At 43.6% G+C, this 26,727-nt stretch overlaps 2 protein-coding genes across 3 annotated transcripts; both read right to left on the bottom strand.

Annotated features, from left to right (window-relative positions):
* Positions 1–800: 800 nt before the first annotated feature.
* On the bottom strand, positions 801–25,576 carry scn1laa (sodium channel, voltage-gated, type I-like, alpha). Of its 2 annotated transcripts, none has more exons than XM_019888862.1 (26): positions 24,832–25,576; positions 24,476–24,594; positions 24,226–24,315; positions 24,005–24,133; positions 23,357–23,448; positions 22,616–22,873; positions 21,859–21,922; positions 21,414–21,555; positions 18,841–19,050; positions 14,423–14,671; positions 12,217–12,624; positions 11,564–11,639; positions 11,221–11,459; positions 10,648–10,821; positions 10,203–10,559; positions 9,562–10,044; positions 4,944–5,070; positions 4,708–4,862; positions 4,446–4,619; positions 4,185–4,307; positions 3,670–3,945; positions 3,546–3,602; positions 3,303–3,440; positions 2,866–2,970; positions 2,515–2,785; positions 801–2,422 (listed from the first exon to the last, which is right to left on the bottom strand). In XM_019888862.1, the coding sequence occupies exons 1-26, from the start codon at positions 25,093–25,095 to the stop codon at positions 1,281–1,283; spliced, it is 5,922 nt and encodes a 1,973-aa protein (XP_019744421.1). In that variant the 5' UTR covers positions 25,096–25,576; the 3' UTR covers positions 801–1,280. The 2 variants fall into 2 exon arrangements, with proteins under 2 accessions (XP_019744421.1, XP_019744420.1); XM_019888861.1 differs by having other exon boundaries at positions 11,564–11,681; positions 12,253–12,624.
* On the bottom strand, positions 7,395–8,352 carry LOC109527135 (sodium channel protein type 8 subunit alpha-like). The gene is made up of 2 exons (XM_019888860.1): positions 8,160–8,352; positions 7,395–8,001 (listed from the first exon to the last, which is right to left on the bottom strand). Exons 1-2 carry the CDS (start codon positions 8,304–8,306, stop codon positions 7,441–7,443), a joined length of 708 nt encoding a protein of 235 aa, XP_019744419.1. The 5' UTR covers positions 8,307–8,352; the 3' UTR covers positions 7,395–7,440.
* Positions 25,577–26,727: the final 1,151 nt, after the last annotated feature.

Genomic DNA, 26,727 nt, shown 5'->3' with positions numbered 1-26,727 from the left:
GTTTTTAACACTCGCCCAAGGCAGCGATTCCCAACCAATGAAATCGTCAGCTGTACTGCAGAAATGATCTAATTGCACTTAGTTGGGCTGATTGTTATTTAATTATTTATTGAGCAATGAAATGCTCTTCCACGGAAAGGCAGAAGGCAGTTTTTTTTTTTTTTTTGGGGGGAGGGCAGATTGATGGGAGATTTTTCAAGTGTAAAACGTGTTAATTCTTGGGAATGGCTGTCTTGAGTTGGTGTATCTGTTAACATGGCAGATTGAGCGGAACATCCAAAGTCATTCAACTTGGAATAAAATTTTGCAAGTGCTAAAGTAAACAGTTTATTATGTAGTTCCTTTTAAGGTGCTATCACAAATGTTTTTTTTTTTAAGTCACCTGTATTCATACAGTTTTTGCAACCACGACTATTCACTGTCTATGAAACGGCATGGAAAATTGTTGACTTGGAAGTCAACCAAAGTGGCAGGATGGAGCGTCAGCTTTGGATGTTGCGCTGTATTTCATAAAACAGCCATGTCATGATTATTTGCTTGGCTTCACGAAGCAAGCGGCTGATGAAAATATGCTCCCCATCCAATGCTCTTGCATGCATTTATTCGGGTCATACATTCATGTCAATGCACACTGGCTGCAGCAGGTCTGACATTGTCCGTTTTGGATTTTTCAAGTATTCGAGACAGAGCTAGCGTGAAAGCAATTATATGCCACACATTTCAAAAGTTTAAAAAAAAAAGTTATGAAAAAAGGCAATCAATGGATTCAAAAAAGAAACAACGTCACGGCAACGGTATTCGAGACAGAGCTAGCGTGAAAGCAATTATATTCATCCTGAACGAACCACACATTTCAAAAGTTGAAAAAAAAAGTTTATGAAAAAAGGCAATCGATGGATTAAAAAAAGAAACGACATCACGGCAACCCTTTTAAAATAAGTCGGCAAAACAATACACCAGTCAGTGATATGGTCATAGTCCAAGACACTGTATAGAACAGAGCTCGCTGCAATGGAAAGTAGAGCATGAACGACTGTGAAAATGTCTTTTCAAACGCTTGAGAAATGCTGCCCATCCTCTTCCAACAGTCTTGTTCCTAGAAAATGGTTTCACTGCTGCCCGAATGAGCCACTTTTCCCTTTTAGGCACCAACCTTGAGGCTCATGAGCTGAAAAAGTCAGTTTGGCATTGATATCCAGACGCTGAGAAAAGGAGTCCGATGCCGCTTGTAAACATTTGGTCACGACTTAGAACGTCTTTGAAGCATCTCCCAACATTCCTTACGAATCATGCTGCGTGCCGTCTTTGTCATCCAGTTCGGCTTTGTCATTTTCCGACGTGTGATAGGTTGAAGGCTCCTTAATGTCTGAGCCAGAGACGTCATGGAGTTTGTCCGCGACTGGATCTTCTTTGTCAACCGGCTTTTCGTCCTTGGGAATGTCGTCTTTGGCTTCCGCGAAGGTTTTGTCGGCAGCGCGTCTCCTCAAATGCTCTCTGAAAGCTCTCTGGATGATCACGGCCGACGAGTCCTCCTGTCTGCGGCGAAGGGTGGTCGTGATGGGCTCATAGGACATTTTGGAAGGATTGGAGGCCATGAATCTCTCTTCCATTTGTGCCCTGAGTATGTCCATCTCCCCACCTTCGCCCAGAACCCGTTTAGTGAACGCGAAGAGGATGTCCAGGCAGTGGATGCGTTCGCCACTCACCATGGGAAGATCCATGGAGATGAGCTCGATCTTGTTTGGCTTGGCGATGCGCAGCGGCGGGTCCAAGGCATCGGCGAACTCGGACAATTTGTTGTACTCCATAAACTGGGTTGCGCTCGGATCAAACTTTTCCCAAACCTCGTAAAACACTTCAAAATCATCCTCGCTCAGCGGGTCGGCGCTTTCCTCGGTGGCTACGCCAAAGTTTTCCAGGATGACGGCAATGTACATGTTGATCACGATAAGGAAGCAGATGATGATGTAGCTGACAAAGAAGGCGATGCCAACGGAAGGAGATCCGCAGTCTCCTTTGACAGCGCTGCCGGGATGCTCGGTGGTGCTGTCGCAGTCGTCCTCGTATTTGTTGAGAATGGGAGCCAGTAGGCCGTCCCACCCGGCCGAGGTGGTGATCTGAAACAGGCAGATCATGCTGTTGCCAAACGTCTCGAAATTGAAAAGGTCATCGATGCCGGATTCTTTCTTCACGTAAGCAAAGTTTGACATGCCAAAGATGGCGTAGATAAACATCACCAAAAAGAGCAAGAGACCAATGTTGAACAAGGCAGGAAGTGACATCATCAAGGCAAACAAAAGAGTGCGGATTCCTTTGGCACTTTTAATAAGGCGGAGGACTCGTCCGATTCGAGCCAGTCGGATGACTCTGAACAACGTGGGCGACACAAAATATTTCTCAATCAGCTCAGAGAGAGACATACCTAAAGAGGAAAGGAAACATTTGTTAGTCGAGCGGGAAAATCTCATTGACCCGACGAGGATTCACCGGAATTCGGCAGAGAATGGATCGTACCAATAATTGAGAGAACGACGACGATGAAATCAAAAACATTCCAACCGTTGGTGAAAAAGTACTGGCGCAGTGCGATCATCTTCAACAAACACTCGCCCGTGAAGACGCAAATGAACACCCCGTTGATCCAGCTGAGAATTTCTTTCTTTTTAACTGACTGGTCATCAGTTTCCACCATCATGGCAACCATGTTCAGCCATATCAGAACCATGATCACAACATCGAATGCTTGTTTTGTGGTGATGTCAAATATGTAGGCTTGAATCTTGTTCTGGAATGGAGGGTAAAAAAAATAAGCGATGAGAACGAATGCAAAGATTTGGAATGCAGATTAGATTGAAAGCTACGAACCGATGGTCTGGGAATGGGTTTTTGTGGTTTCTTTGAGCCCAGCTTTTTCATGGCATTGTAGTATTTCTTCTGTTCTTCAGTCATGAAGATGTCTTGGCCTCCAAAGTATAGAGGGCATGTCATGGATGTTAAATCACTGCATAGCGAATACTTTCTGAACATAAAACGATCTGATTTCCGTGCAAATACACCAGAACCTCGAACGTTGATCACCACATCAGACGTACGATTCGAAGAATAACAAAAAAATCAATAAAACATTTTTTAAAATGAAGAATTGGACTGTTTTCATCTTCCAGGACCTGCATACAGATCCTTGCAGTGTCGGGTCATTAGGCAAATATCGTCACACCAGATATTGACTTGTGTTTTTCTTCAGAGGTTCCACTCTTTATCAAAATCAAATACGGCACTTTAGTACGATACGAAATACTTATCTTTCGCTTTTGCTGATTGAAATTGTCAATTATGACACCAATGAAGAGATTGAGTGTGAAGAAGGCACCGAATATGATGAAAACCACAAAATACAGATACATCTTCAGGTTGATCTCATATGCCGGCTGTTCTCCAGGCTAGAAAAGTATGAGACACAACACCTGTGAGCCATTGTTTTGGGTCCTGACCCGGACTAAAAAATTCAACAAACGGAATCCATTGTTAAAGCTAAACAAAAGCACCTTGCTTGCGGAATCGACTGCGGCATACATGATGTCCATCCATCCCTTAAACGTAGCCTATGGACATATTCCAAATCAGCCATGTTTAAAAGCCTCTTCATCAGATGATGTAATCATAACTCACCACTTGTAGAAGTGCGAGGTAACCCAGTCCAACATTGTCAAAGTTGATTTTAATATTCTTCCAGCGAGCAACATCTTTCCCCAAGGCCAAACACTGCGTCATGTTCTTCACTTTAGTGGGCAGGAAAGGTTCGTCTGTGGTTCTGTTGACACAGCGGTAGTACTTTCCCGCAAATAAGTTGACGCCCATGATACTGAAAATGAGCCAGAAGATGAGGCACACCAACAGGACATTGAAGATGGAAGGAATTGCCCCAAGAAGTGCGTTGACAACCACCTGCGGAACATCAAACACATACATAAGGCAATCTGTCAAATGGCAGAATTGACATCCATTTCCGAGTGAATATTTGAACAGACGGATTGTAAATTTTCAGGAATTTGACACTGTCATTAGACGTCAAATGAAGTTGAACTGAACTTTCAGTGGGAAAAGTACAAAGGTCCAGTGGAAAATAGATGTCGTAAGATAAGGAGCGACGGTTTTCTTTTCTGGTGAATTTCCCAAAGACTTACCCTCATCCCCTCGAATCTCGAAAGGGCTCTCAAGGGCCTCAGAGCTCTCAGGGTTCTCAGAGACTTGATGGCCCCAAGTTCAGCAAATCCCATCGCGTTGGCCACCAAACTGACCAGTGAAACCTGAAACCAAAACACAAAAACGACAAAAGTATGTGAGGATAAGTTTGTTTTTTTTCGCATCACTTTGGAAAACAATAATCCATTCCTTTACCACATCCATTGACCAAATTAGGATCAAGATCTGAAAGTCCAACTTACAGCCACAATGAGGAAGTCGAGCCAACACCAGGCATTTGTGAAATACTTGGCGTAGCCATAGGCCACCCACTTGAGTAACATCTCCAAGATGAAAATGTAGGTGAACATTTTGTCCGCGTACTCCAACATTGCTTTGATGGTCTTCCTGGTCTCAATGTAGACATCCTCAAACGCCTATTTTTTGAACACAGCAAGTAAGGATGATGATCAAAACTGTTCACGCTCAACTCGCAACGCTACGGCCGTGGAGTACGAAACTTACTAAGGCGCCACTGCTGAGCAGGATCATGAAAATGATGAAGCTCTCGAACCAGTTGTGCTCCACGATCCGGAAACAGGTCTTTCTGATAGTCCACCATATTTTCCACCTGCCCACCTCAACGTTTACCTGGCAACACTGGAACCTCTGCACACAGCCTGGAAGAAAGCAACAAATGACAAGCAGGGCTCGAATTGGCCGCAGAGACCAGTCGTCATCGCGTTTGGGCCAATACCCACCGTCGGGAAAGCAGGCATCCGGTTCCATGGATTCCTCTAATTCATAGTCGAGAGAGTCGCCATCTTTTTCCCCCAAGTCCACTGTGCTGGCCTCGGAGGTGCTGAGCTGCCCATCGTCATTGATGGTCTAAGTGGATGAGGCCAAACAAGGTTTTGATGTTAGACTAACATCGACCGGAAGCAAAATAAATGCCAGATGTTGATGTAAGGAAGACACGTGGGTCTAAAAACCTAAAACTTGCCCTTTAAAAAAATGAAAAGCTTCAAAACACAAACCACTCGATTCTTAGTCATTTTATCGAGCCCTTTTGGTAAAAAAATGGTTTGCGGAAACGTTTTGAAGAAAGCCGCTTTGTATATTTTACTCAACTTTCACTTTTGTGTCCCAATAGTTCTGTCCATACAATGACAGTGCAGTTCCGACATGACGTTACTCTGCAAACACCGTAACTGAACTTGTTGTCGATGTCTCTTACAGTAAGCATCACGACCTCTGCGAAGGCACAAAATCAAATTGCGGTCAGAATGTTGGCGCATGTCTCCATGCAGGCGGTGTTGCTCTCACCCAGCCTTTGCACAGGGTGTGTCCGCTAAGAGTTACAGGATGAGAACAGCCTTGAAAGGTTTCTCGGTGAACACTGCACGAGCCCTCCACTGTCCTGGGACTGGCTAATGCAGTGCGGGGAGTGATGTAAGCACGTAACTGCTTGAGGAACTCGAGTTAATGTGTTTGTGCCACCAAATTAAGCTTTAAATGTACACTTGAAATACGTCGATTGTGATATTTTTGTGGACAAATAAATGGCATGAGATTCACGCTACACTCCTTTATATGGAATGTAAAGCTCCCCATTGCAAGTATTACAACTGCAGACGTTTCAGCGTCGGTGAAGTGAAGAGAAAATGTGAACAAAAAGCAACCGTATCGGTGAAGAAGCAAACAGCGGAGGTGAATTAAGTTAAAAAGAAAAAGGCCAGTCAGCTAAAAGGGTTTTTGTGTGTGTGCGTGTGTGTGATTAGATCTCCATTATGAGTGAAATGTACAGTAAAGTGCTTTTACAAGCCTTCTTCCTCAATATTACACATTGTGCAGGCAAATATTTTACAGTAACATGTTCAACAAGGGTATAGTGTTTCCTCAGCTTTGCGTTAGAACAAAACAAACTGGGCTTGTACACCTAAATGGCACCTAATGCGATGTGGCACTCAGGGCTGTACGGGCACTCATTATGAATTCAAACATTTTTTTCAGAAACATTATACATGTCTGAAGATAATTGCTGAAAATATGAGCAAAGACTGACAGCTTTTGTAGTCTTCAGTTTTTCACTTTCACTATTTCATATTTCCTGATTTCTGAGGTGCGTGGCTAAAACGGGGGGGCGGGAGGGGGGGGGGGCTGGACGTACTTGGGCACCCGCATGAGTCGCCCCTACCGCACTGTATAAAATCACAAACACCTTTGGTCTCATCAGCAGGAAACCAGCGCAATTGCGATGTGCAGTTTGCTAGCTAGCGACTCCATGCCGAAAATGCATCGTAATATTACACATCGGTGTGGCTGCTTAGAGCGCCTCGTTGTCTGTCATTCACTGCATTTTTTTTTTTCATCATTCAAATTTGGCAGTGTTGTTAATTATACTCTTTTTGTGGTAATTCAAAAGACCAATTTTATTTTCACTTTTACAGGGACTAAAAGAACTTGGGTGAGATGGCGCTATCGCTATCTTTTTAAACAGACCCGGTGGAAACAGTTCAAGGCGCAAAGCCAGAGTGGAAGCAAGAGAAGAGGTGCGTCCTACCCCCTGTCCATTTTTTCTTTTCTAGCCGCTCCTATTTCAAACATGACCACCATGTAGTTGTGCCCTTACCTTGCCCTCATAGAGCTGTGCTGTAAAAACTAGCTTGTGCTCCTGTGAGGGAGAACAAATGACCCAATGACAAGACATTATTTCTCTGAGTTGGGCTGGCGCCGTTCTTCTCATATAGCGCAGTCCCGCGACGGAGCTCGACTGAATCATGATAATTAATCGTATATCGTCATAAATTGTAGACTCGACACCGCCAGTGAGGTGGATGGGGGAAAAAAAAGCGCATCCAAGGCAAATGAGCCAACATCCTCTGGTGGTGCTGTGAGAACCAGACCAAAATTGTTATGTGGACGTCTGACTCTTGGTTTCAATGCACAATTAGTCTCAAGCCCACGCTGCCACTGCTCAGGTCTGTTGTGATTTGCAAAGGTAAACTTGTTTGCATTTAGATCGAGGCGTTGAGCAGCCAGAGGAGGGACAAGAGCGCACTGCGCACAACAGCTGTATCAATAATAACAGTGCTGTAAGTTACCCTGACAGTAATTGTGAATTCGTCTGAAAAGATGCATTTTTGGGTCATTTTGAAATTTCCCTGAAAAGCTTTGTGCGTCTCGAACTGAGCCGCACAGCTCGGTGCAATGGGCCTGCACTCCACCCTCTTGCCTATTTTTGTCCCTTTTTGAAATCTAGATGCCAAAATGTGCAGCTGATAAAATAAATAAATAAATAAAATTGCAGAGAGAAATTTTGAAGAGCAGCCTTACCACACGGCATCCCGCTGCATCGGATGAGACACTGCTGAAGTCCTCCGTGTTGAGGTTTTCAAAGTCGGACTCCCCCACCGCGATGGGAACATTGAGAGTCAGACTGGGGTTGTTGATGAAAGACATGATGGAATCGTCGGTCTTGCTGCAGACGATGTACTTGTCCCCACTTTTGTCCACCCCTGTCACATCCCCGTTTCCGTTCCTCGGTAGCTGTTTAATGGTATGGTTGGGGATGCCGTTGGGTCCCGAAGCTTTATGGAAATCCTCCAGGGATGATTTGTCCTCTCCCTGGTTTTGCTCGTTACTCCTGAGGCAGACGCTGTTACAGGTGCTTTGAAGCAGGGATTTGACAAAGGCGATGCCTTTGTGGATCCGTGCAATGGCGATCTGCAAATTGTTGGTGTCGCTGTCGTCCTCTGTGGCAGCCAGGTTGTCTGCGCTGAATGAACTCAGCAGCAAGGCCAGGAACAGGTTGAGCACCTAATAGATCACAATAAGGCCAATGAAAAGAAAGTCTGAATACTGTTCAGACCGCAATAACTTTCATATACAAAAATCAATCATTTGCGTCAATTAGCTTGACTTTTAGATTTGGATGACTTGGACTCATGAATTGACCACAAGAGATGAAAATGTACCACAAGGTTTCCAATCACCATGACCATCATATAGACAATGATGCACATGGTCGGTCCAGCCACCTCCATGCAGTCCCACATGGTCTCTATCCACTCCCCACAAAGCACTCGGAACACAATGAGGAACGAATGGAAAAAGTCACTCATGTGCCAGCGGGGCAGGGTGCAGTCGCTGGAGATTTTACACACACAATCCTTGTACGGGGGGGGGGGGGGGGGGGGGGGGCTGGACGTACTTGGGCACCCGCATGAGTCGCCCCTACCGCACTGTATAAAATCACAAACACCTTTGGTCTCATCAGCAGGAAACCAGCGCAATTGCGATGTGCAGTTTGCTAGCTAGCGACTCCATGCCGAAAATGCATCGTAATATTACACATCGGTGTGGCTGCTTAGAGCGCCTCGTTGTCTGTCATTCACTGCATTTTTTTTTTTCATCATTCAAATTTGGCAGTGTTGTTAATTATACTCTTTTTGTGGTAATTCAAAAGACCAATTTTATTTTCACTTTTACAGGGACTATAAGAACTTTGGTGAGATGGCGCGATCGCTATCTTTTTAAACAGACCCGGTGGAAGCGGTTCAAGGCGCAAAGCCAGAGTGGAAGCAAGAGAAGAGGTGCGTCCTACGCCCTGTCCACTTTTTCTTTTCTAGCCGCTCCTATTTCAAACATGACCACCATATAGTTGTGCCCTTACCTTGCCCTCATAGAGCTGTGCTGTAAAAACTAGCTTGTGCTCCTGTGAGGGAGAACAAATGACCCAATGACAAGACATTATTTCTCTGAGTTGGGCTGGCGCCGTTCTTCTCATATAGCGCAGTCCCGCGACGGAGCTCGACTGAATCATGATAATTAATCGTATATCGTCATAAATTGTAGACTCGACACCGCCAGTGAGGTGGATGGGGGAAAAAAAAGCGCATCCAAGGCAAATGAGCCAACATCCTCTGGTGGTGCTGTGAGAACCAGACCAAAATTGTTATGTGGACGTCTGACTCTTGGTTTCAATGCACAATTAGTCTCAAGCCCACGCTGCCACTGCTCAGGTCTGTTGTGATTTGCAAAGGTAAACTTGTTTGCATTTAGATCGAGGCGTTGAGCAGCCAGAGGAGGGACAAGAGCGCACTGCGCACAACAGCTGTATCAATAATAACAGTGCTGTAAGTTACCCTGACAGTAATTGTGAATTCGTCTGAAAAGATGCATTTTTGGGTCATTTTGAAATTTCCCTGAAAAGCTTTGTGCGTCTCGAACTGAGCCGCACAGCTCGGTGCAATGGGCCTGCACTCCACCCTCTTGCCTATTTTTGTCCCTTTTTGAAATCTAGATGCCAAAATGTGCAGCTGATAAAATAAATAAATAAATAAAATTGCAGAGAGAAATTTTGAAGAGCAGCCTTACCACACGGCATCCCGCTGCATCGGATGAGACACTGCTGAAGTCCTCCGTGTTGAGGTTTTCAAAGTCGGACTCCCCCACCGCGATGGGAACATTGAGAGTCAGACTGGGGTTGTTGATGAAAGACATGATGGAATCGTCGGTCTTGCTGCAGACGATGTACTTGTCCCCACTTTTGTCCACCCCTGTCACATCCCCGTTTCCGTTCCTCGGTAGCTGTTTAATGGTATGGTTGGGGATGCCGTTGGGTCCCGAAGCTTTATGGAAATCCTCCAGGGATGATTTGTCCTCTCCCTGGTTTTGCTCGTTACTCCTGAGGCAGACGCTGTTACAGGTGCTTTGAAGCAGGGATTTGACAAAGGCGATGCCTTTGTGGATCCGTGCAATGGCGATCTGCAAATTGTTGGTGTCGCTGTCGTCCTCTGTGGCAGCCAGGTTGTCTGCGCTGAATGAACTCAGCAGCAAGGCCAGGAACAGGTTGAGCACCTAATAGATCACAATAAGGCCAATGAAAAGAAAGTCTGAATACTGTTCAGACCGCAATAACTTTCATATACAAAAATCAATCATTTGCGTCAATTAGCTTGACTTTTAGATTTGGATGACTTGGACTCATGAATTGACCACAAGAGATGAAAATGTACCACAAGGTTTCCAATCACCATGACCATCATATAGACAATGATGCACATGGTCGGTCCAGCCACCTCCATGCAGTCCCACATGGTCTCTATCCACTCCCCACAAAGCACTCGGAACACAATGAGGAACGAATGGAAAAAGTCACTCATGTGCCAGCGGGGCAGGGTGCAGTCGCTGGAGATTTTACACACACAATCCTTGTAGCTTTTCCCAAACAGCTGCATGCCCACTACGGCAAAGATGAAGACGATAATAGCCAGCACCAGCGTCAGGTTTCCCAAAGCCCCCACAGAGTTACCGATTATTTTGATCAGGGTGTTCAGAGTCGGCCACGACTTGGCCAACTTGAACACCCGTAGCTGTCGAAAGAAAAAGACAAAAGAAAAAAAAAGATTGGAAAGGACTCTTCAACTTCTTGCACGGAATGTTTGGCGGGGTGAAACTTACCAATCGGAACGATCTCAAGACGGACATTCCAACAACATTGGACAAACCAAGCTCCATTAAGCTTAAACTGACAATGATTCCATCAAAAATGTTCCACCCTTCCTGAAAGTAGTAGTATGGATCCATAGCGATGAGTTTGAAGACCATTTCCGCTGTGAAGATGCTCGTGAATACCTTGAAGAAACAGAAAGAACCTCTTTTCATGACCACGGTTTTTAAATGAACAAGCTACTCATCACTGAACACTCGAATTTGACACATCACAGGGAAGCGTGTGGTGAACAACCTTTCCACTGAAAAGTATCGAAAATGGAACTCTTCCTGCCTTTTCTCTCCGTGATGTTTTTGCACTCACAGCGGACACCAAGTCGCTCTAAAGTGGCCCCCCTTGCGGACTACGTCAAAGGAACGATTGCGCAGGATAACTGTTGATTTAAATGAAGGAGCTCGAGTTCTTCTAAAATGTAGGAAGGGCGACTGAGCGGGCATGCCGAAGTACGTCATATGGAACCATTTAGCCACGCCCCAAAAGTCAGGTCAACTGAAATGGTCTTTACGGTGTCTTCCACTCACCATATTGCCCACACTCAGCGTCCTGGAGAAATCCTTAGTCATTGGGTAATGCTCCATGGCCATGAATAAGGTGTTGAGTACAATGCAGATGGTGATGGTTAAATCCGTAAATGGATCCATCACAATGAGTTTGACCACCTTCTTGATCTTCAGCCAGATTGGACAACACTCCCAGATGAGGAAAGTGTTTGCGAAACTGTACCAGCAGGGATGACACTTCTGTCTCGATTCTTCGAGCTCTGTTGCATTAAAAATAAAAAAATTTAAAAAAAGGATTGGATTGCTTTTGTCAACATCTGAGAAATGAAAACCGGACACGAATATCGTGGCTTCCACAACCTACCTTCCATTGTGCTGGTTATGACACTGGCTACGCTAACAGTTCTGTCCCTGGCTCGTGGGTCCTCAGGAAAGTCGGTCCATTCCTGGTTTGTTCCCCCATCAGTGTCGGTAGTGTCAGCCTTGAGGGAGAAAATCATGTTTGTAAGAGTGGCGCGACTCGAGAGTTATCATGACAAAAGACCAAACAGTGTAATATCGCATCTATCAAGTCCAAAGGCTGTTATAACTTTTTCCATCACCGTATGATCCATACAATTCAGTTCAGTTTGCCCTGATCAAGGGTACCTGGGACGTCAAACGAATGGATACTGAAAAGTTTGATCTTATGGAACCCTTTGAAATGGAATTGCAATCAAATGAACGGAAACCGAACTGAACCGGACCGTTTTGGCAAGGCGTCCAATCTGATACTCTTAAGGTACCTTTTGATTGTTTTAAAATAACACATTTCCTCTGGCATTTCAGAACGGTCCAAGAATTTTTGCTTTCTCAAGAAAAATCTTCACCGCCTATGCCAAGACGCTCATCTTTTCAGCTTCACTTACCCTCTGCCACTGACAATCTTTTTTTTAAATATAATTTTGAATTGGTTTAGATGCGCATGCTTTACAACACAGTCAGGACAACAAGCAGAGAATTACTACGGATGATATGGCAGAGGTGAAACGAGACGGGATGACCCTTTCTTACTTTGTCTCTATTGGAGGTCCTATCTAGTGTCAGTTTAGGACGAAAGCGCCCCATAGGTGATAACGGGATTGAATCGACACCCATTATGGACACTACTCCGTTGCAGTCTACAGTGCTCTGTTTCATCCTGCAGGGTGAAAGCAGCGGATGTGGAAAGAAGCTGGACTGGCTGATACTGCTGCCTTGGCGGTCACGCCCCCGGGTAAAAAACAAAGAGGTTCTTCGACTCCGGTTGTCCTCAAAAATGCTGTTCTCATCATCTGCAAACTCATTTTCTGAGCCGGCATCTCGTGATTGGCTTTGGAAACTGAAAACGCTGGTCCTGCTGTTCCGTCTGGATGAGAATGGGGGTCCGTGAATACTCAGAAAGGACTAAGAGAGAAAGATATTCTTCAGTAGCAAGGACGAATACACGGGGAGTGTGAAGAAGAAACAACTTTATGACATTCGAGGGGCAGATGAAGAATGGCGTGATAAAGATGACCAATGCGCAATCAGCGTTGAAAACAAAGCAAATTAAAAGCCATAGTTGCAATGACTGCAAACCACGATGACGATCATTGAGGAAGGAAGGAAGGAACTGGTAATGATGATGGCCATACTGGTGAAAAGCATTTCAAGGAAAGCAGAAAAAAAAGCGTCCTGGTGACATCATCAGCAATGACAAGAGTTGAGAAGAATAAGATTCTGTTTGTGATGGTGATGATGCGCCACAAGCTCATAAAGAAGCTTACTTTTCAGGCTTGATTCGAATGAAAAGAAAATATTACGGAATGAAGAAGGCACAATGTCAGCCTGGACATGCAATGCATAACAAATCAGTAAAATATGCACAGCAGTGCTTTCAAAGAATGGAATCGCTGCATAAAAGTAACATTAAGTACACCTACACAATCCAGTCGCGCCATAATAAAGCTATTCGTAGATGATGACATTCGGTGTCATTAACAGGTTACTAATGCGGAATTTTTTAGAAAACCTGTGTAGGGGATCTCAATAGATTGTGCAAGTGGACCTAATATCATTGCTGCTGAATGCAATGCAGCTCATGAAAAGCGAAACTCTGGGAAAGAGGATAGTTGCAATTTTATTTACTCCTCATAAGTCACACGTCTTCGTTAATTTGCTGCGTACAGTGGAACCGCTGAGGTCGACCTGCTATTTTTTTGGAATCTGTCACAAATTTTCCCAGATGATATGCTGGAAATCATCCAATCCAAAATCCGCCTGATGACGTCGAAACCCTTTAGTAACTGTCATAGCAATATTAAATGCCACGTGCTGAACCGGGGTGCAGTTTGAGCTGTCAAACTCATCATTTCATTCAACTTTAGGGACATATTTTCCCACCCAGAAAATGTTGGTATACTTTGAAATTGTATTCGACTTCATAGGGTTCCACTGTATATGAGATGGACGAATGGACAGTATGTAACAATGTGTGTGAGCCGTAAGCATGGTAAGCAACTCAAGTAAAACTACTCCTTAATAGCAGCCGTCTAAAATCGAAACATTTCGGGCCTGATTTACGAAGGTGTACCAAAAAGTGGGCGCTAAATTGCATGTTCGGGTTAACAGATTGCACCTGCTGCTGGTGGTCGTTGTTGGCAATCGTGGTGGTGACCGTCATATTCAAAAATGGGTTCTGCGCTCGAAGCAGCTGTTCTATTTTTCACCGTGCAACATTTGGGAGAGCGCAACAAGCACAAAATTCTGTTTGAAATCGAGGAATTGGAAATGTCAGTAGAAGAGGCAGAACAATTTCAACAGGGCGCGCGAAGGCTTTTTATATCCCCCTGGATCTGTCTTAGTAGTTTTTGTTTCTGGCATTTCAAAACTATTTTCAATGAATGGAAAAGATGACGTTCGACTCGTGGCAGATTTGACAAGTCTGTATTCACATGCAAAAAGAATCTATTTCTGTCGACTCCTCATGACATTTTGAGCCTCCAGATAGAAACAGGCAAAATTCATGTGTGGTCATTTTGCACGTTAGCAATCCTGGGTACGGCCGCTTTGTAAATCGGCTTCCACATGTGCGTGCGACATCAAGTTTGCTCCCATTTTTGCGTGCGCAAACCTTGAGTAGATCAGGCCCTTAGAGTGACACGACATTGCAAGACAAAACGGAGGACACCACGGACACATCAAGCACCAAATGGTACTGAACCTGGTGGGCCGACGAGCACTTCATGTCATAGTTGAGCACATTGGGCTCCACCGAGAAGCGACATCGGGCCTTCTTAATACTCTCCTGAGACTCGGACTGTGGGACCTTGCCCTCATCCTTTCTTTTCCTTCGCCTGTTGCATCGCTCTTTGGCACTTTTGGAGCTCAGCTTGGACGTTTCTGAGGAGCTCTCCGTGCCACCGGGGTGGTCGCTGACCTCACCGTGCTCTGCAGACGCCACTGCAGTGGCCTGGGGGAGGAGCGGAGGAAAATGTCAGATTTGGAAACATCGGTTTGGAAAAGCAATTTAATCTCGAGTAACGCAATCACGCATCCCTCTTATTGGATTGGATGTTATGACATTTCACATGAATAGACTGATGGCCTTTAACAAGACGGCACCAAAACAACACACTACAAATGGTAATGGTCTCAACAGGCCAAATGCTGTCGAACTTTTTTACTTTACTCTTCACTTATGTTGTCAAAAAATATATACGGCACGTATTTACAGTGGCGTGCAAAGCACAGTGAATACCGGGGGGCAAGATTGTTTTCCCCGTGAAACTTTTTTGTTGACGTCTGTGAGGCTGGATGGCCCCTTATTTAATATCATACATGGCAATTTTCCGCGGATCCGCGGAAATCCGCCGTTTTATTTCTTAAATTGATCATTTTTGTGAATCGTCTAAATCCGTTGAGAAAATTTTAGGGGCGGTCAGGTACCTTATCGTCGTAATATGGATGCCACATGGAATTTTTTATCGAATTGGAGAGTGCTGAAGAAAGATTTTTCCATTCGTCTGCTAGCCATTATGTCCGAGATGGATTCCCCTTACTATGGTTTTGATGTCCTTTCGTACATGATGGTCGATGATGTGCGAGAGGTGGTCGTACAGCTGTTTTGGTTGACAGACACCTTGTTTTTTGCATGGCAAAAGATTTTTTTTTTTTTTTTTTTTTGCCCACTGAAATTGTTACGGTGCTGGGAGATTGGAGCTGGGCCGCCCCACTGTCCCCCGACCCTTACACGCCACTTTTTTCTAGTTTCCCTATTAAAATGAGCTGAACGCAACTTTTTTTTTTTTTTTAACATTTTCAACAATAGCAATGTTTTGTAACGACACAAAACAAGGGAGGCTTCCATTGTCATCCCCTTCTTAAAAGGATACTAAACTTATTTTGCCATTTTCAGCAGTAAAAAGACAAGATATTAACGTTTTACTCTGAAAATGACTCAATCATTTGCTCTTAAATTCTAATTTGGTTTGCAGCAACATGCCGCAACTATTTACATACTTGTCACCACCCAAGACCAACTGTATCTGAAGTGTGCTGCGAAGTCAAATTTTGACTGGCAACACAAAAGCAAAAAAAAAAAAATAATGGACAAAAGCGACGGTTCCTAACTTGAAAAAGTCGTAAATTGGGATTTTTCGTACGGCAAGACACTGCCGCGTTTTTGTAACTGCCTTACTCCCAACCCCGGTCGTAGTAACAAAAAAATAGGCTGAGCCACCTGAGCGTCTTCTTGCTGTCGCTTGAGTTGCTCCAGCATGGCCTGAAACTCCTCCTCCTTCTCCTGAGCCTCCTTAATGGTAGCCTGGCTCTGCTTTTTTTTTTTTTTTTTTTTGCCCACTGAAATTGTTATGGTGCTGGGAGATTGGAGCTGGGCCGCCCCCCCCCCCCTTACATGCCACTTTTTTCTAGTTTCCCTATTAAAATAAGCTGAACGGAAAAAAACAACTTTTTTTTTTAACATTTTCAACAATAGCAAAGTTTAAAGTGGAACTATAAAGTGGAATGTTGAGTATCTTTAAGCAGGCACGGTTTGGAGTGACGTCAGCAGCTGCAGTTAGTCTGTGTCAGCATTTGCTCCAGCCTCCTTGCCAGTTTATTCATTTCATATTTGTGTGCTCGACTATGTGTCTCCTTCAGTCAGCGGCCGAAAGTGCATCTGCGATTTTTTTTTTCCCCCCACTTTTCCCCCCACTTCACTTAAGTGTGTATCTGAAGTGTGCTGCGAAGTCAAATTTTGACTGGCAACACAAAAGCAAAAAACATAATGGACAAAATCGACGTTTCCTAACTTGAAAAAGTCATAAATTGGGATTTTTCGTTCGGCGAGACACCACTGCATTTTTGTAACTGCCTTACTCCCAACCCTGGTCGTAGTAACAAAAAAATAGGCTGAGCCACCTGAGCGTCTTCTTGCTGTCGCTTGAGTTGCTCCAGCATGGCCTGAAACTCCTCCTCCTTCTCCTGAGCCTCCTTAATGGTAGCCTGGCTCTGCTCCTCGTACGCCATCGCAACCACAGCCAAGATCAGGTTAATTAGGTAGAAGGAGCCAAGGAATATGACCAGCACAAAGAATACCATGTAGGGCTTTCCAGAGGCCCGTAATGTCTATCGGGAACAAAGAGATGACAGTTACATTTGCAATTCCTATAAATGATGAGGCAGTTGCCAGGCATTTTCTATCGATTAACCTGCTGGAATCACTGAGTGGCAATATACAGCAGATATTTGCGGTCAAAATAAATGTTTAGAAATACGGTTGTTGTGTCAGTACAACAAAGGTGCCTTTGAGACAACTCCCTATCGTCCTCCCAAATGTTGAGGTTTTTCTTTGAACTTCATTGTGTTAAGTAGATGTCAAGCGTGTCGGTCAAGCTCCCACACATTTTTTTTTTTCATACATATCTGAAGTGTGCTGCGAAGTCAAATTTTGACTGGCAACACAAAAGCAAAAAACATAATGGACAAAATCGACGTTTCCTAACTTGAAAAAGTCATAAATTGGGATTTTTCGTTCGGCGAGACACCACTGCATTTTTGTAACTGCCTTACTCCCAACCCTGGTCGTAGTAACAAAAAAATAGGCTGAGCCACCTGAGCGTCTTCTTGCTGTCGCTTGAGTTGCTCCAGCATGGCCTGAAACTCCTCCTCCTTCTCCTGAGCCTCCTTAATGGTGGCCTGGCTCTGCTCCTCGTACGCCATCGCAACCACAGCCAAGATCAGGTTAATTAGGTAGAAGGAGCCAAGGAATATGACCAGCACAAAGAATACCATGTAGGGCTTTCCAGAGGCCCGTAATGTCTATCGGGAACAAAGAGATGACAGTTACATTTGCAATTCCTATAAATGATGAGGCAGTTGCCAGGCATTTTCTATCGATTAACCTGCTGGAATCACTGAGTGGCAATATACAGCAGATATTTGCGGTCAAAATAAATGTTTAGAAATACGGTTGTTGTGTCAGTACAACAAAGGTGCCTTTGAGACAACTCCCTATCGTCCTCCCAAATGTTGAGGTTTTTCTTTGAACTTCATTGTGTTAAGTAGATGTCAAGCGTGTCGGTCAAGCTCCCACACATTTTTTTTTTTCATACATTGGCTCAAAGCAGGCAAAAAAGAAAGCAACAATGTATGTGCAAATAGCAAACTATGTGAGCTTGCCGACAGGGTGGACAAAGGCAAGACATTTTTCCAAAATTGATTTTGGATCTTTTTCAGCAGATATGATCATTTGAAAATCACATGGCCCTGATTTCCGATCACCTGATCGGATCGGGACATCTCTACCCATAATGCATATCTTTGTTGTTGTTAGCGTTATTGGACTAAATAAATAAAATGATTTTTTTATTCCATTGCCGGAATATATTTTTTCAATTAATCAGCCGATTAATCCGTTATCGGGATTTTATTCTGATAAATATTGAAAAAAATCGACATCGGTCGGGCCCTAGTATCTATATCAATTGTTATTTGACCATGACAGAGTAGACTTGCTAAGCGATGTTAACAAAGTTAAGCAGTCGAGCATGCATGTTGGGCGCCATCGAATTTTTTTGCCCACTGAAATTGTTATGGTGCTGGGAGATTGGAGCTGGGCCGCCCCCCCCCCCCTTACATGCCACTTTTTTCTAGTTTCCCTATTAAAATAAGCTGAACGGAAAAAAACAACTTTTTTTTTTAACATTTTCAACAATAGCAAAGTTTAAAGTGGAACTATAAAGTGGAATGTTGAGTATCTTTAAGCAGGCACGGTTTGGAGTGACGTCAGCAGCTGCAGTTAGTCTGTGTCAGCATTTGCTCCAGCCTCCTTGCCAGTTTATTCATTTCATATTTGTGTGCTCGACTATGTGTCTCCTTCAGTCAGCGGCCGAAAGTGCATCTGCGATTTTTTTTTTCCCCCCACTTTTCCCCCCACTTCACTTAAGTGTGTATCTGAAGTGTGCTGCGAAGTCAAATTTTGACTGGCAACACAAAAGCAAAAAACATAATGGACAAAATCGACGTTTCCTAACTTGAAAAAGTCATAAATTGGGATTTTTCGTTCGGCGAGACACCACTGCATTTTTGTAACTGCCTTACTCCCAACCCTGGTCGTAGTAACAAAAAAATAGGCTGAGCCACCTGAGCGTCTTCTTGCTGTCGCTTGAGTTGCTCCAGCATGGCCTGAAACTCCTCCTCCTTCTCCTGAGCCTCCTTAATGGTGGCCTGGCTCTGCTCCTCGTACGCCATCGCAACCACAGCCAAGATCAGGTTAATTAGGTAGAAGGAGCCAAGGAATATGACCAGCACAAAGAATACCATGTAGGGCTTTCCAGAGGCCCGTAATGTCTATCGGGAACAAAGAGATGACAGTTACATTTGCAATTCCTATAAATGATGAGGCAGTTGCCAGGCATTTTCTATCGATTAACCTGCTGGAATCACTGAGTGGCAATATACAGCAGATATTTGCGGTCAAAATAAATGTTTAGAAATACGGTTGTTGTGTCAGTACAACAAAGGTGCCTTTGAGACAACTCCCTATCGTCCTCCCAAATGTTGAGGTTTTTCTTTGAACTTCATTGTGTTAAGTAGATGTCAAGCGTATCGGTCAAGCTCCCACACTTTTTTTTTTTTTTTTTTAATGGCTCAAAGCAGGCAAAAAAGAAAGCAACAATGTATGTGCAAATAGCAAACTATATGAGCTTGCCGACAGGCTGGACAAAGACAATGACATTTTTCCAAAATTCCAAAATCGGATCTTTTTCAGCAGATATGATCATTTGAAAATCACATGGTCGGCCCTGATTTCCGATCACCTGATCGGATCGGGACATCTCTACCCATAATGCATATCTTTGTTGTTGTTAGCGTTATTGGACTAAATAAATAAAATGATTTTTTTATTCCATTGCCGGAATATATTTTTTCAATTAATCAGCCGATTAATCCGTTATCGGGATTTTATTCTGATAAATATTGAAAAAAATCTGCATCGGTCGGGCCCTAGTATCTATATCAATTGTTAATTGACCATGACAGAGTAGACTTGCTAAGCGACGTTAACAAAGTTAAGCAGTCGAGCATGCACGATGGGCGCCATCGTGCAGGACCGTGTTTGTCTGAGTCACGCCTCGACTCGTCTTTTATTCATTCTGGTGAAGACACACCTGCGCATCATGCTTTTGTTTGAACAAGCTCTTCAAAACGTATTTTTCCAAATATTGTAATGTGAGAAGGCTTTGACAGAGGCCAAGCCTGTGCTGGTTTTGTATTTAGACAAACAGCCAGGACAAATGCCGCTCATCCATTAAGCTATGAATGACCCTTGAACATTGAGTGAAGCAATACGTTCCTCATTTGAGCAATCAAGCTCTTCCGTAAGAGGCTTCGGAATTCCTTGCCAACTGAAATTGAATTATTTTAGATCTGAAATCCTTCACCAAAAAGGTTAAGTGTTGGCTCGGATTAGATCAGAGCTGCCTTGAAAAAAAAGGCTAAACGTATTTTGATACAATGAGTGTATTTTACTGATAAAAATTCAACTCGGTGCTCTTTGTGCAGCCACATCACTTTCTTGGCTCGCAGTCATCTATAAAATTGATTCCGTGAAGCGTTTCGTTACAGCTGCGGCTGTTGTGAAAGCGCTATATAAATAAAGATGCATTGTGTGTACAATTACATAAAATCAAACGTTTTGGTCAGACATTACGGTTTACCTGCTGGTAGAGGTTTTCCCAAAAATCCTGAGTCATGAGCCTAAAGAGGGAAAGGAAGGCCCACCCAAACGAGTCAAAACTGGTGTAACCATAGTCGGGGTTCTTTCCCACTTTGATGCACGAAAACCCTTCTGGACACTGCCTGCATCAAAAAGACAAGAAAAAAGTGTCACACGTTGTATCCTACAGCTAAATCCAGCAAATTTGTGATGCTGTGCTTTGACAGAGGAGACATTCCATTTTATGCAATTTGAAACCGTTTTTTTTTTCTTTTTTTCAATGACAAGATACTGTGAAAATCCGAACAGCTTACTTCAAGACACGATTTCTCATAGGCAGCTTACAAGACATATTCAGTGGCCGTTTGAGATTCCCAGTTTAATATTAATATTAATATTATATTTAATCTTATGTCACCTTTAATGTTTGTTTGCCTTTGGGATCAACTTACCCAGCCTCACTGCCGTTTCCACAAAGCAATGGATCCCGTTTGCCTGGGAGATAATAGTAGTTTTCTGGGGTGGGAGGGGACAAGAATTGCAGTTCAAGTGGTTGAGGTGCACTTTTGATAAATAAATGACATTGATGTCATCGGGATTTTATTCTGATAAATATTGAAAAAAATCTGCATCGGTCGGGCCCTAGTATCTATATCAATTGTTAATTGACCATGACAGAGTAGACTTGCTAAGCGACGTTAACAAAGTTAAGCAGTCGAGCATGCACGATGGGCGCCATCGTGCACGTACGGTCATTGTTTACGCAATGGTTTTTCATGGCTAGCTTTTCTGGAAAGGTTTGCCCAGAAATCCAATTTTTTATTCTGTTCAAAACCAAGTCAATTTCTCCTCTTGGCTCGCAGTCATCTATAAAATTGATTCCGTGAAGCGTTTCGTTACAGCTGCGGCTGTTGTGAAAGCGCTATATAAATAAAGATGCATTGTGTGTACAATTACATAAAATCAAACGTTTTGGTCAGACATTACGGTTTACCTGCTGGTAGAGGTTTTCCCAAAAATCCTGAGTCATGAGCCTAAAGAGGGAAAGGAAGGCCCACCCAAACGAGTCAAAACTGGTGTAACCATAGTCGGGGTTCTTTCCCACTTTGATGCACGAAAACCCTTCTGGACACTGCCTGCATCAAAAAGACAAGAAAAAAGTGTCACACGTTGTATCCTGCAGCTAAATCCAGCAAATTTGTGATGCTGTACTTTGACAGAGGAGACATTCCATTTTATGCAATTTGAAACCGTTTTTTTTTTCTTTTTTTCAATGACAAGATACTGTGAAAATCCGAACAGCTTACTTCAAGACACGATTTCTCATAGGCAGCTTACAAGACATATTCAGTGGTGCCTTGAGATTCCCAGTTTAATATTAATATTATATTTAATCTTATGTCACCTTTAATGTTTGTTTGCCTTTGGGATCAACTTACCCAGCCTCACTGCCGTTTCCACAAAGCAATGGATCCCGTTTGCCTGGGAGATAATAGTAGTTTTCTGGGGTGGGAGGGGACAAGAATTGCAGTTCAAGTGGTTGAGGTGCACTTTTGATAAATAAATGACATTGATGTCACGTACGGTCATTGTTTACGCAATGGTTTTTCATGAAGGGGACAAAATCAGTCCAAAAAAAAGAAGAAAAAAAAAGCTAGCTAGCTTTTGGGTTAGCCGACCTCTACCTCAAATGCCTAGCTTTTCTGGAAAGGTTTGCCCTGAAATCAAATTTTTTATTCTGTTCAAGACCAAGTCAATTTCTCCTCTTCCATCAACTATTGTGGCATATTTTTTTTTTAATTCTAATGAATCAATGTGTGCAGATAGCTACAGATGTGATGCAAATTAAAATTGGCTTTACCAGTTTTGCTCTCAATCAATCAGAGGACAGAAAAATGCTGACATTGCGAGTCGGACGGCCCTGTGAGGTGAATTTGAAAGAAGAGAAATGCTTTGAGATGATGAGAAAAGTCTCTTAGGAATTAATTACTACAATTTTATGGAGCTGATTTTTAGCTCGTAAATGTAGGTCAATACTTCTGATCATGTTTCGGCCTGCAGAGAAGGCCACTACCGTGAGGAGGAATCCCAACATCTTAAAGAAGCTATCCACACCAGATAGTAGAGTTCTTAGGCGTTTTTTTTTTAACTCTGGTAGAATGGGTGAAAGGTGAAAGGGCAGCTTCAAATACTCACGATCATCAAGTGAGTACTCAGTCCAGTTGAAAGCCTGGGTACTGTTGTCTGTTCCGTTCATGTAGGTGCCATTGGAAAATGTGCCATTAATGGTGGAATCATTGTGTACTGGCATGAACACACACTTTTGCTTTAAATGGCCCATGAACAGTTGTAACCCTATGAGGGCAAAGACGCTCAAGCAGAAGACAGTGAGGATCATCACATCAGAAAGCTTCTTGACCGACTGGAACAGTGCACCGACGATGGTCTTCAAGCCTACCAAATGCAATGACGTTGTTAGGCCAGGTCATGTATTCAAAAGGCAGTAATGAATGAAGTCAGCAGTGAAAAAAAAGAAAACTGTCTGCGGATCAGTTTTCAAGGCTATATATGCTTTATACTGGACTGTATTCTGTTTTAGTAGACCACAAAAACATGGTGCGATTGTCAAGGAAATAGTCATAAAGAAAGGAAATCGACAATATTAGCGAGATGCTGTTGGCAACGGACGATTGCCCCATTCACCAACAGCACCCGCGCATTTTGGCAAGAGACTGACCGCTCTTTGATTTCTGGCGAGTAGCAACAGGCTGCATTACTCTGCATGTGTCAGAGCGGCATAGCTGTTTTAATCAGAAACGCGCAAGCAGCAAAATGAATATTTCAGGTAAAGCCATGAGGGTGAACAGTTCACTCACATGTTGGCATGTAATGTTCTTTTAGTCATGCAGATAAGTGTGTATTGCCTTGACGGCTTACCTGGAATCACAGAAATAGCTTTTAAAGCTCTCAGCACTCTGAATGTGCGAAGAGCTGAGAAACTGCCAAGGCTAACAAACTCGGTGACATACCTGCAGGGAAACTGTCGGTTAGAAACTGAGAACAATGAACAGAACAACATGCAATCAATATAAAAGGCTCTGTAAAATATGTAAAAAATGTTTTTGTAATTCTCTGCCTTTCTCTGTGTGACGTGCGCACACTCACAGCTGACAATGAGGCGCTCTAAAGCAGCCATGCCAGGTAGATGCCCGAATCCACACTGGCAAGTCAGACATCCCCTCGTTGTAGTTAAGCCTTTTTGAAAATCTTGTGCATGCACTCATGATCAACAACGAGGCACATGTAAATGGCCATGTCTGTCGAAGGAAGATGCATTTTCAGGGTATAGGTATAGCAAGCCGGATAACCACTGACGCTAACGAAAGTTCTACATTCATGCCAGGGCACGAGTGCATCACGTGGCCCTATTCTAGAGATTTGAGATGGTCCTACTCCTGTGGATGTGACATTTTGGACTTTAACGTTATGGCAAGTGAGGTTGTTCCCATTGATGTATCGCTCCAGAGAAAACATGCACACATAGGCATACTATCCCGACCTACATTCAAGTGTGAAAATACTTACGCCATGACAATGACAGAGAAGTCCAGCCAGTTCCATGGATCTCGAAGAAAGGTGAACTTTCCTATGCAGAACCCTCGGGCTAAAATTTTAACGAGGGATTCAAACGTATAGATTGCGGTAAATGTGTATCTGTTGGAAAGAATGAACATTGAAGCCCAAGAGTATCAACACCTGAGAGCAAAAAGTAATGGATTGAGTGTGCGACCAAAGAAACGACATACTCGACATTCTTTGCCCAGTCAGGTGGCCGACTCAGTGTCATAAATACACAGTTGGTGATGATAGTGCACATGATCACCAAGCTGAACAACGTGCGCGCAGGTGTCAAGGAAGAGCATGTCGTAGAGTCTAGCCACACTCCGCACAACATTAGCTACACTTGCACAATCGTAAAGAGAACCAAGAGCACAGAGAATCTACCCATGTAGCATCGTGGACGATAGAGGCAACCAAACATGACAAAAAGGATATGAGTGGACCAAAATCCATATGGATATTCTTCTAAGGGGGTTGAAGGGGCTCAGGATGTACAAGGCTGGAGCCGCGTTGAACCGGAAGATCAAATTTCCTTTGTTTATAACTATGAACGTCTGGGAAACAAAAGAGAGTCGACCAGTCATGTCAGCACGTTAAAGCAAATTTATGAGCATTCTGCTCGGAGGTTCACAGAACAGACTCAACAAATCGCTAATCATATTTTGGAGACTGCTGATTCCTGTCTCATTTTTACTGTCTTCTTGTCAACACATCGGTACAGACTACGACTTCCCAAAGGGAATTCCATTGGGTCATATGATCAGTTAAGCCTCTTGCTTGAACAAACCTACTTTCTGATTACTGTAGAAGGGATCCAGGTCTTCCACCGGTGTGGAGACCATTCCTTTCGGGACCTCCCCGTACACCAGGGGGACGGACTTCCCCGCCTCCAAGTCACGACTCGGCTTGGGTTCATCCTCGTCGCTGCGCTTTCGCTTCTCTCCCTTTGGCTTTTTGGCGTTCTCTTCGGCGATCCGCTGCTCAATGGCCGCGAGGGAATCGCGACTAAAGCGGCGGAAGCTGTCTGGTCCTGGCGGTACAAGCAGCTGCGCCATCTTTTCATCCTGCACCTTCAGGGCGCACAGCTAGCCTCCCGCATGAAAAAGGCCTGGACAGAGAAGAGTTATTTCTTTCGAGCAAAAGAACTACATTTTGTGAATTATATTTGAGGTAATGTGTTGCTTAGAATTGTTGGATGACGTCGCCTCCAGTGTTGTAACCGATTTTTATCTCCTTCAATTCTTTTGAGACACCCTAAACTGAGTTGCTACTTAGCCCAATCTCTTGCCCAGTAGTACATAGACATTATTTACAAAACGTTTGGGAGATTGAAATTTCAAAATGAACCTAAAATGCAAACAAACTCTAGAGGCAAACACAATTCACAACAGGTGTTTGATCCATGAAAACTTCCAAGGACATCTACGTCTATGCCTTTCTCTGACTTCCACTCTCACAATGGGTCTCTTCAGATTATGGTTTTGGCTTCTGAACTTTCGCATCCTGTCCAAACAAGAGGGCCTTCATTTGCATCGGTGGTTTTCTTATGCCTTTCTCTGACTTCCACTCTCACAATGGGTCCCTTCAGATTATGGTTTTGGCTTCCGAACTTTCATATCCTGTACAAACAAAGAGGGCCTTCGTTTGCATCAGTGGTTTTCCAACGCAATTGTGAGTCATTTTCTTGTTATAACTAGTGCCCAGCCTGTTAGCTTCACAAGCTAATTGCTAGCTAGCGCCTCTCATCATGCCGGGAATGTGACGACCAGATTGGATATATTCCAGCCACCAGAAACTTGAATAAATAAATAAGATGACCACATAGATGGAAACAAAAAATGAGGTTCAGAGATTGACAGAAGACTCGGAAAGTAAGTAGCGCTTTAGCTTGTGTGCCGATGCTACAGCATGTTAATGTAGGCGAATGTTATGTATCATCTCTTTGAAATATTGATAGATTTGTAAGAGGCTTCGAATGAACTAAAATCTGAGGAAAACCGCGATATCTGCCGTAACAAATATCCCTAAGAAATAATCATTGTCTAGCCATTTCGCTGCCTCCATGAGTTGACCAAGCAGTATTGTCATCAGGCAGTATTTTTAGGTCATCATCTGCTTCACAACGAAAAGGCAAAATGTCCGTAACGAAAAAGCCATCGCAAGCTGCCAGTCTATGTTAACTTGAGAACAACCTGCTGGCCAAAGTCCTTCTCTTTTTGTGATACAAACCAACACTGCAGGCCAACACCCTACCGCATGAGTAAAAACTGAGAGCAATCAGCTAAAGTGGTCACACCCGACACTACTCTCATGCTTCTGCATCACACGTCTCTCTCCTCGGTAGACCATGGCAAATCATGCCCAATTCCAGACATTGTCATATAAATCACCAAAATATAAATCCTGCAGATTTAACTGCAGCCATAAATCACTGTTCTGCAAAATGGCATATATGGAGTTAGCACACTGTACTTCTCAGTGGCTCATCCTGCTTTTAGGCGAGTATTTTGTCTGTGAGAAAACAAGAATTGTTTCCGAACAGTAACAGCTCAAACGAAAGGGTAGTTGGGATTTGCTCCTGGCCATTGTCGATCAATTTGTCAGTCTGTCAGTCCATCCATCCATTTCTCCATTATCTATTGTTAGTTCCTCAGGCCACCATATTGTTTTGTTGTGGTGCTTACTGC

Source organism: Hippocampus comes, unplaced genomic scaffold (assembly GCF_001891065.2).
Source record: "Hippocampus comes isolate QL1 unplaced genomic scaffold, H_comes_QL1_v1.1 scaffold272, whole genome shotgun sequence".
Taxonomy (NCBI): Eukaryota; Metazoa; Chordata; class Actinopteri; order Syngnathiformes; family Syngnathidae; genus Hippocampus; species Hippocampus comes.
Note: the sequence above shows the minus strand (reverse complement) of the source record. Positions and strands in the feature narration are given on the sequence as shown.

Bases quoted from the DNA above. Each gene is read 5' to 3' on its own strand.
- scn1laa (XM_019888861.1), bottom strand. From the start codon at position 25,095: ATGGCGCAGCTGCTTGTACCGCCAGGACCAGACAGCTTCCGCCGCTTT. The intron at 23,449-24,004 runs GTAAGTATTTTC...GTTTCCCTGCAG, and splicing joins TTCTCTGTCATTGTCATGGC to GTATGTCACCGAGTTTGTTA. The intron at 2,786-2,865 runs GTTCGTAGCTTT...CCTCCATTCCAG, and splicing joins AACCCATTCCCAGACCATCG to AACAAGATTCAAGCCTACAT.
- LOC109527135 (XM_019888860.1), bottom strand. From the start codon at position 8,306: ATGAGTGACTTTTTCCATTCGTTCCTCATTGTGTTCCGAGTGCTTTGT. The intron at 8,002-8,159 runs GTACATTTTCAT...GTGATCTATTAG, and splicing joins TGGTGATTGGAAACCTTGTG to GTGCTCAACCTGTTCCTGGC.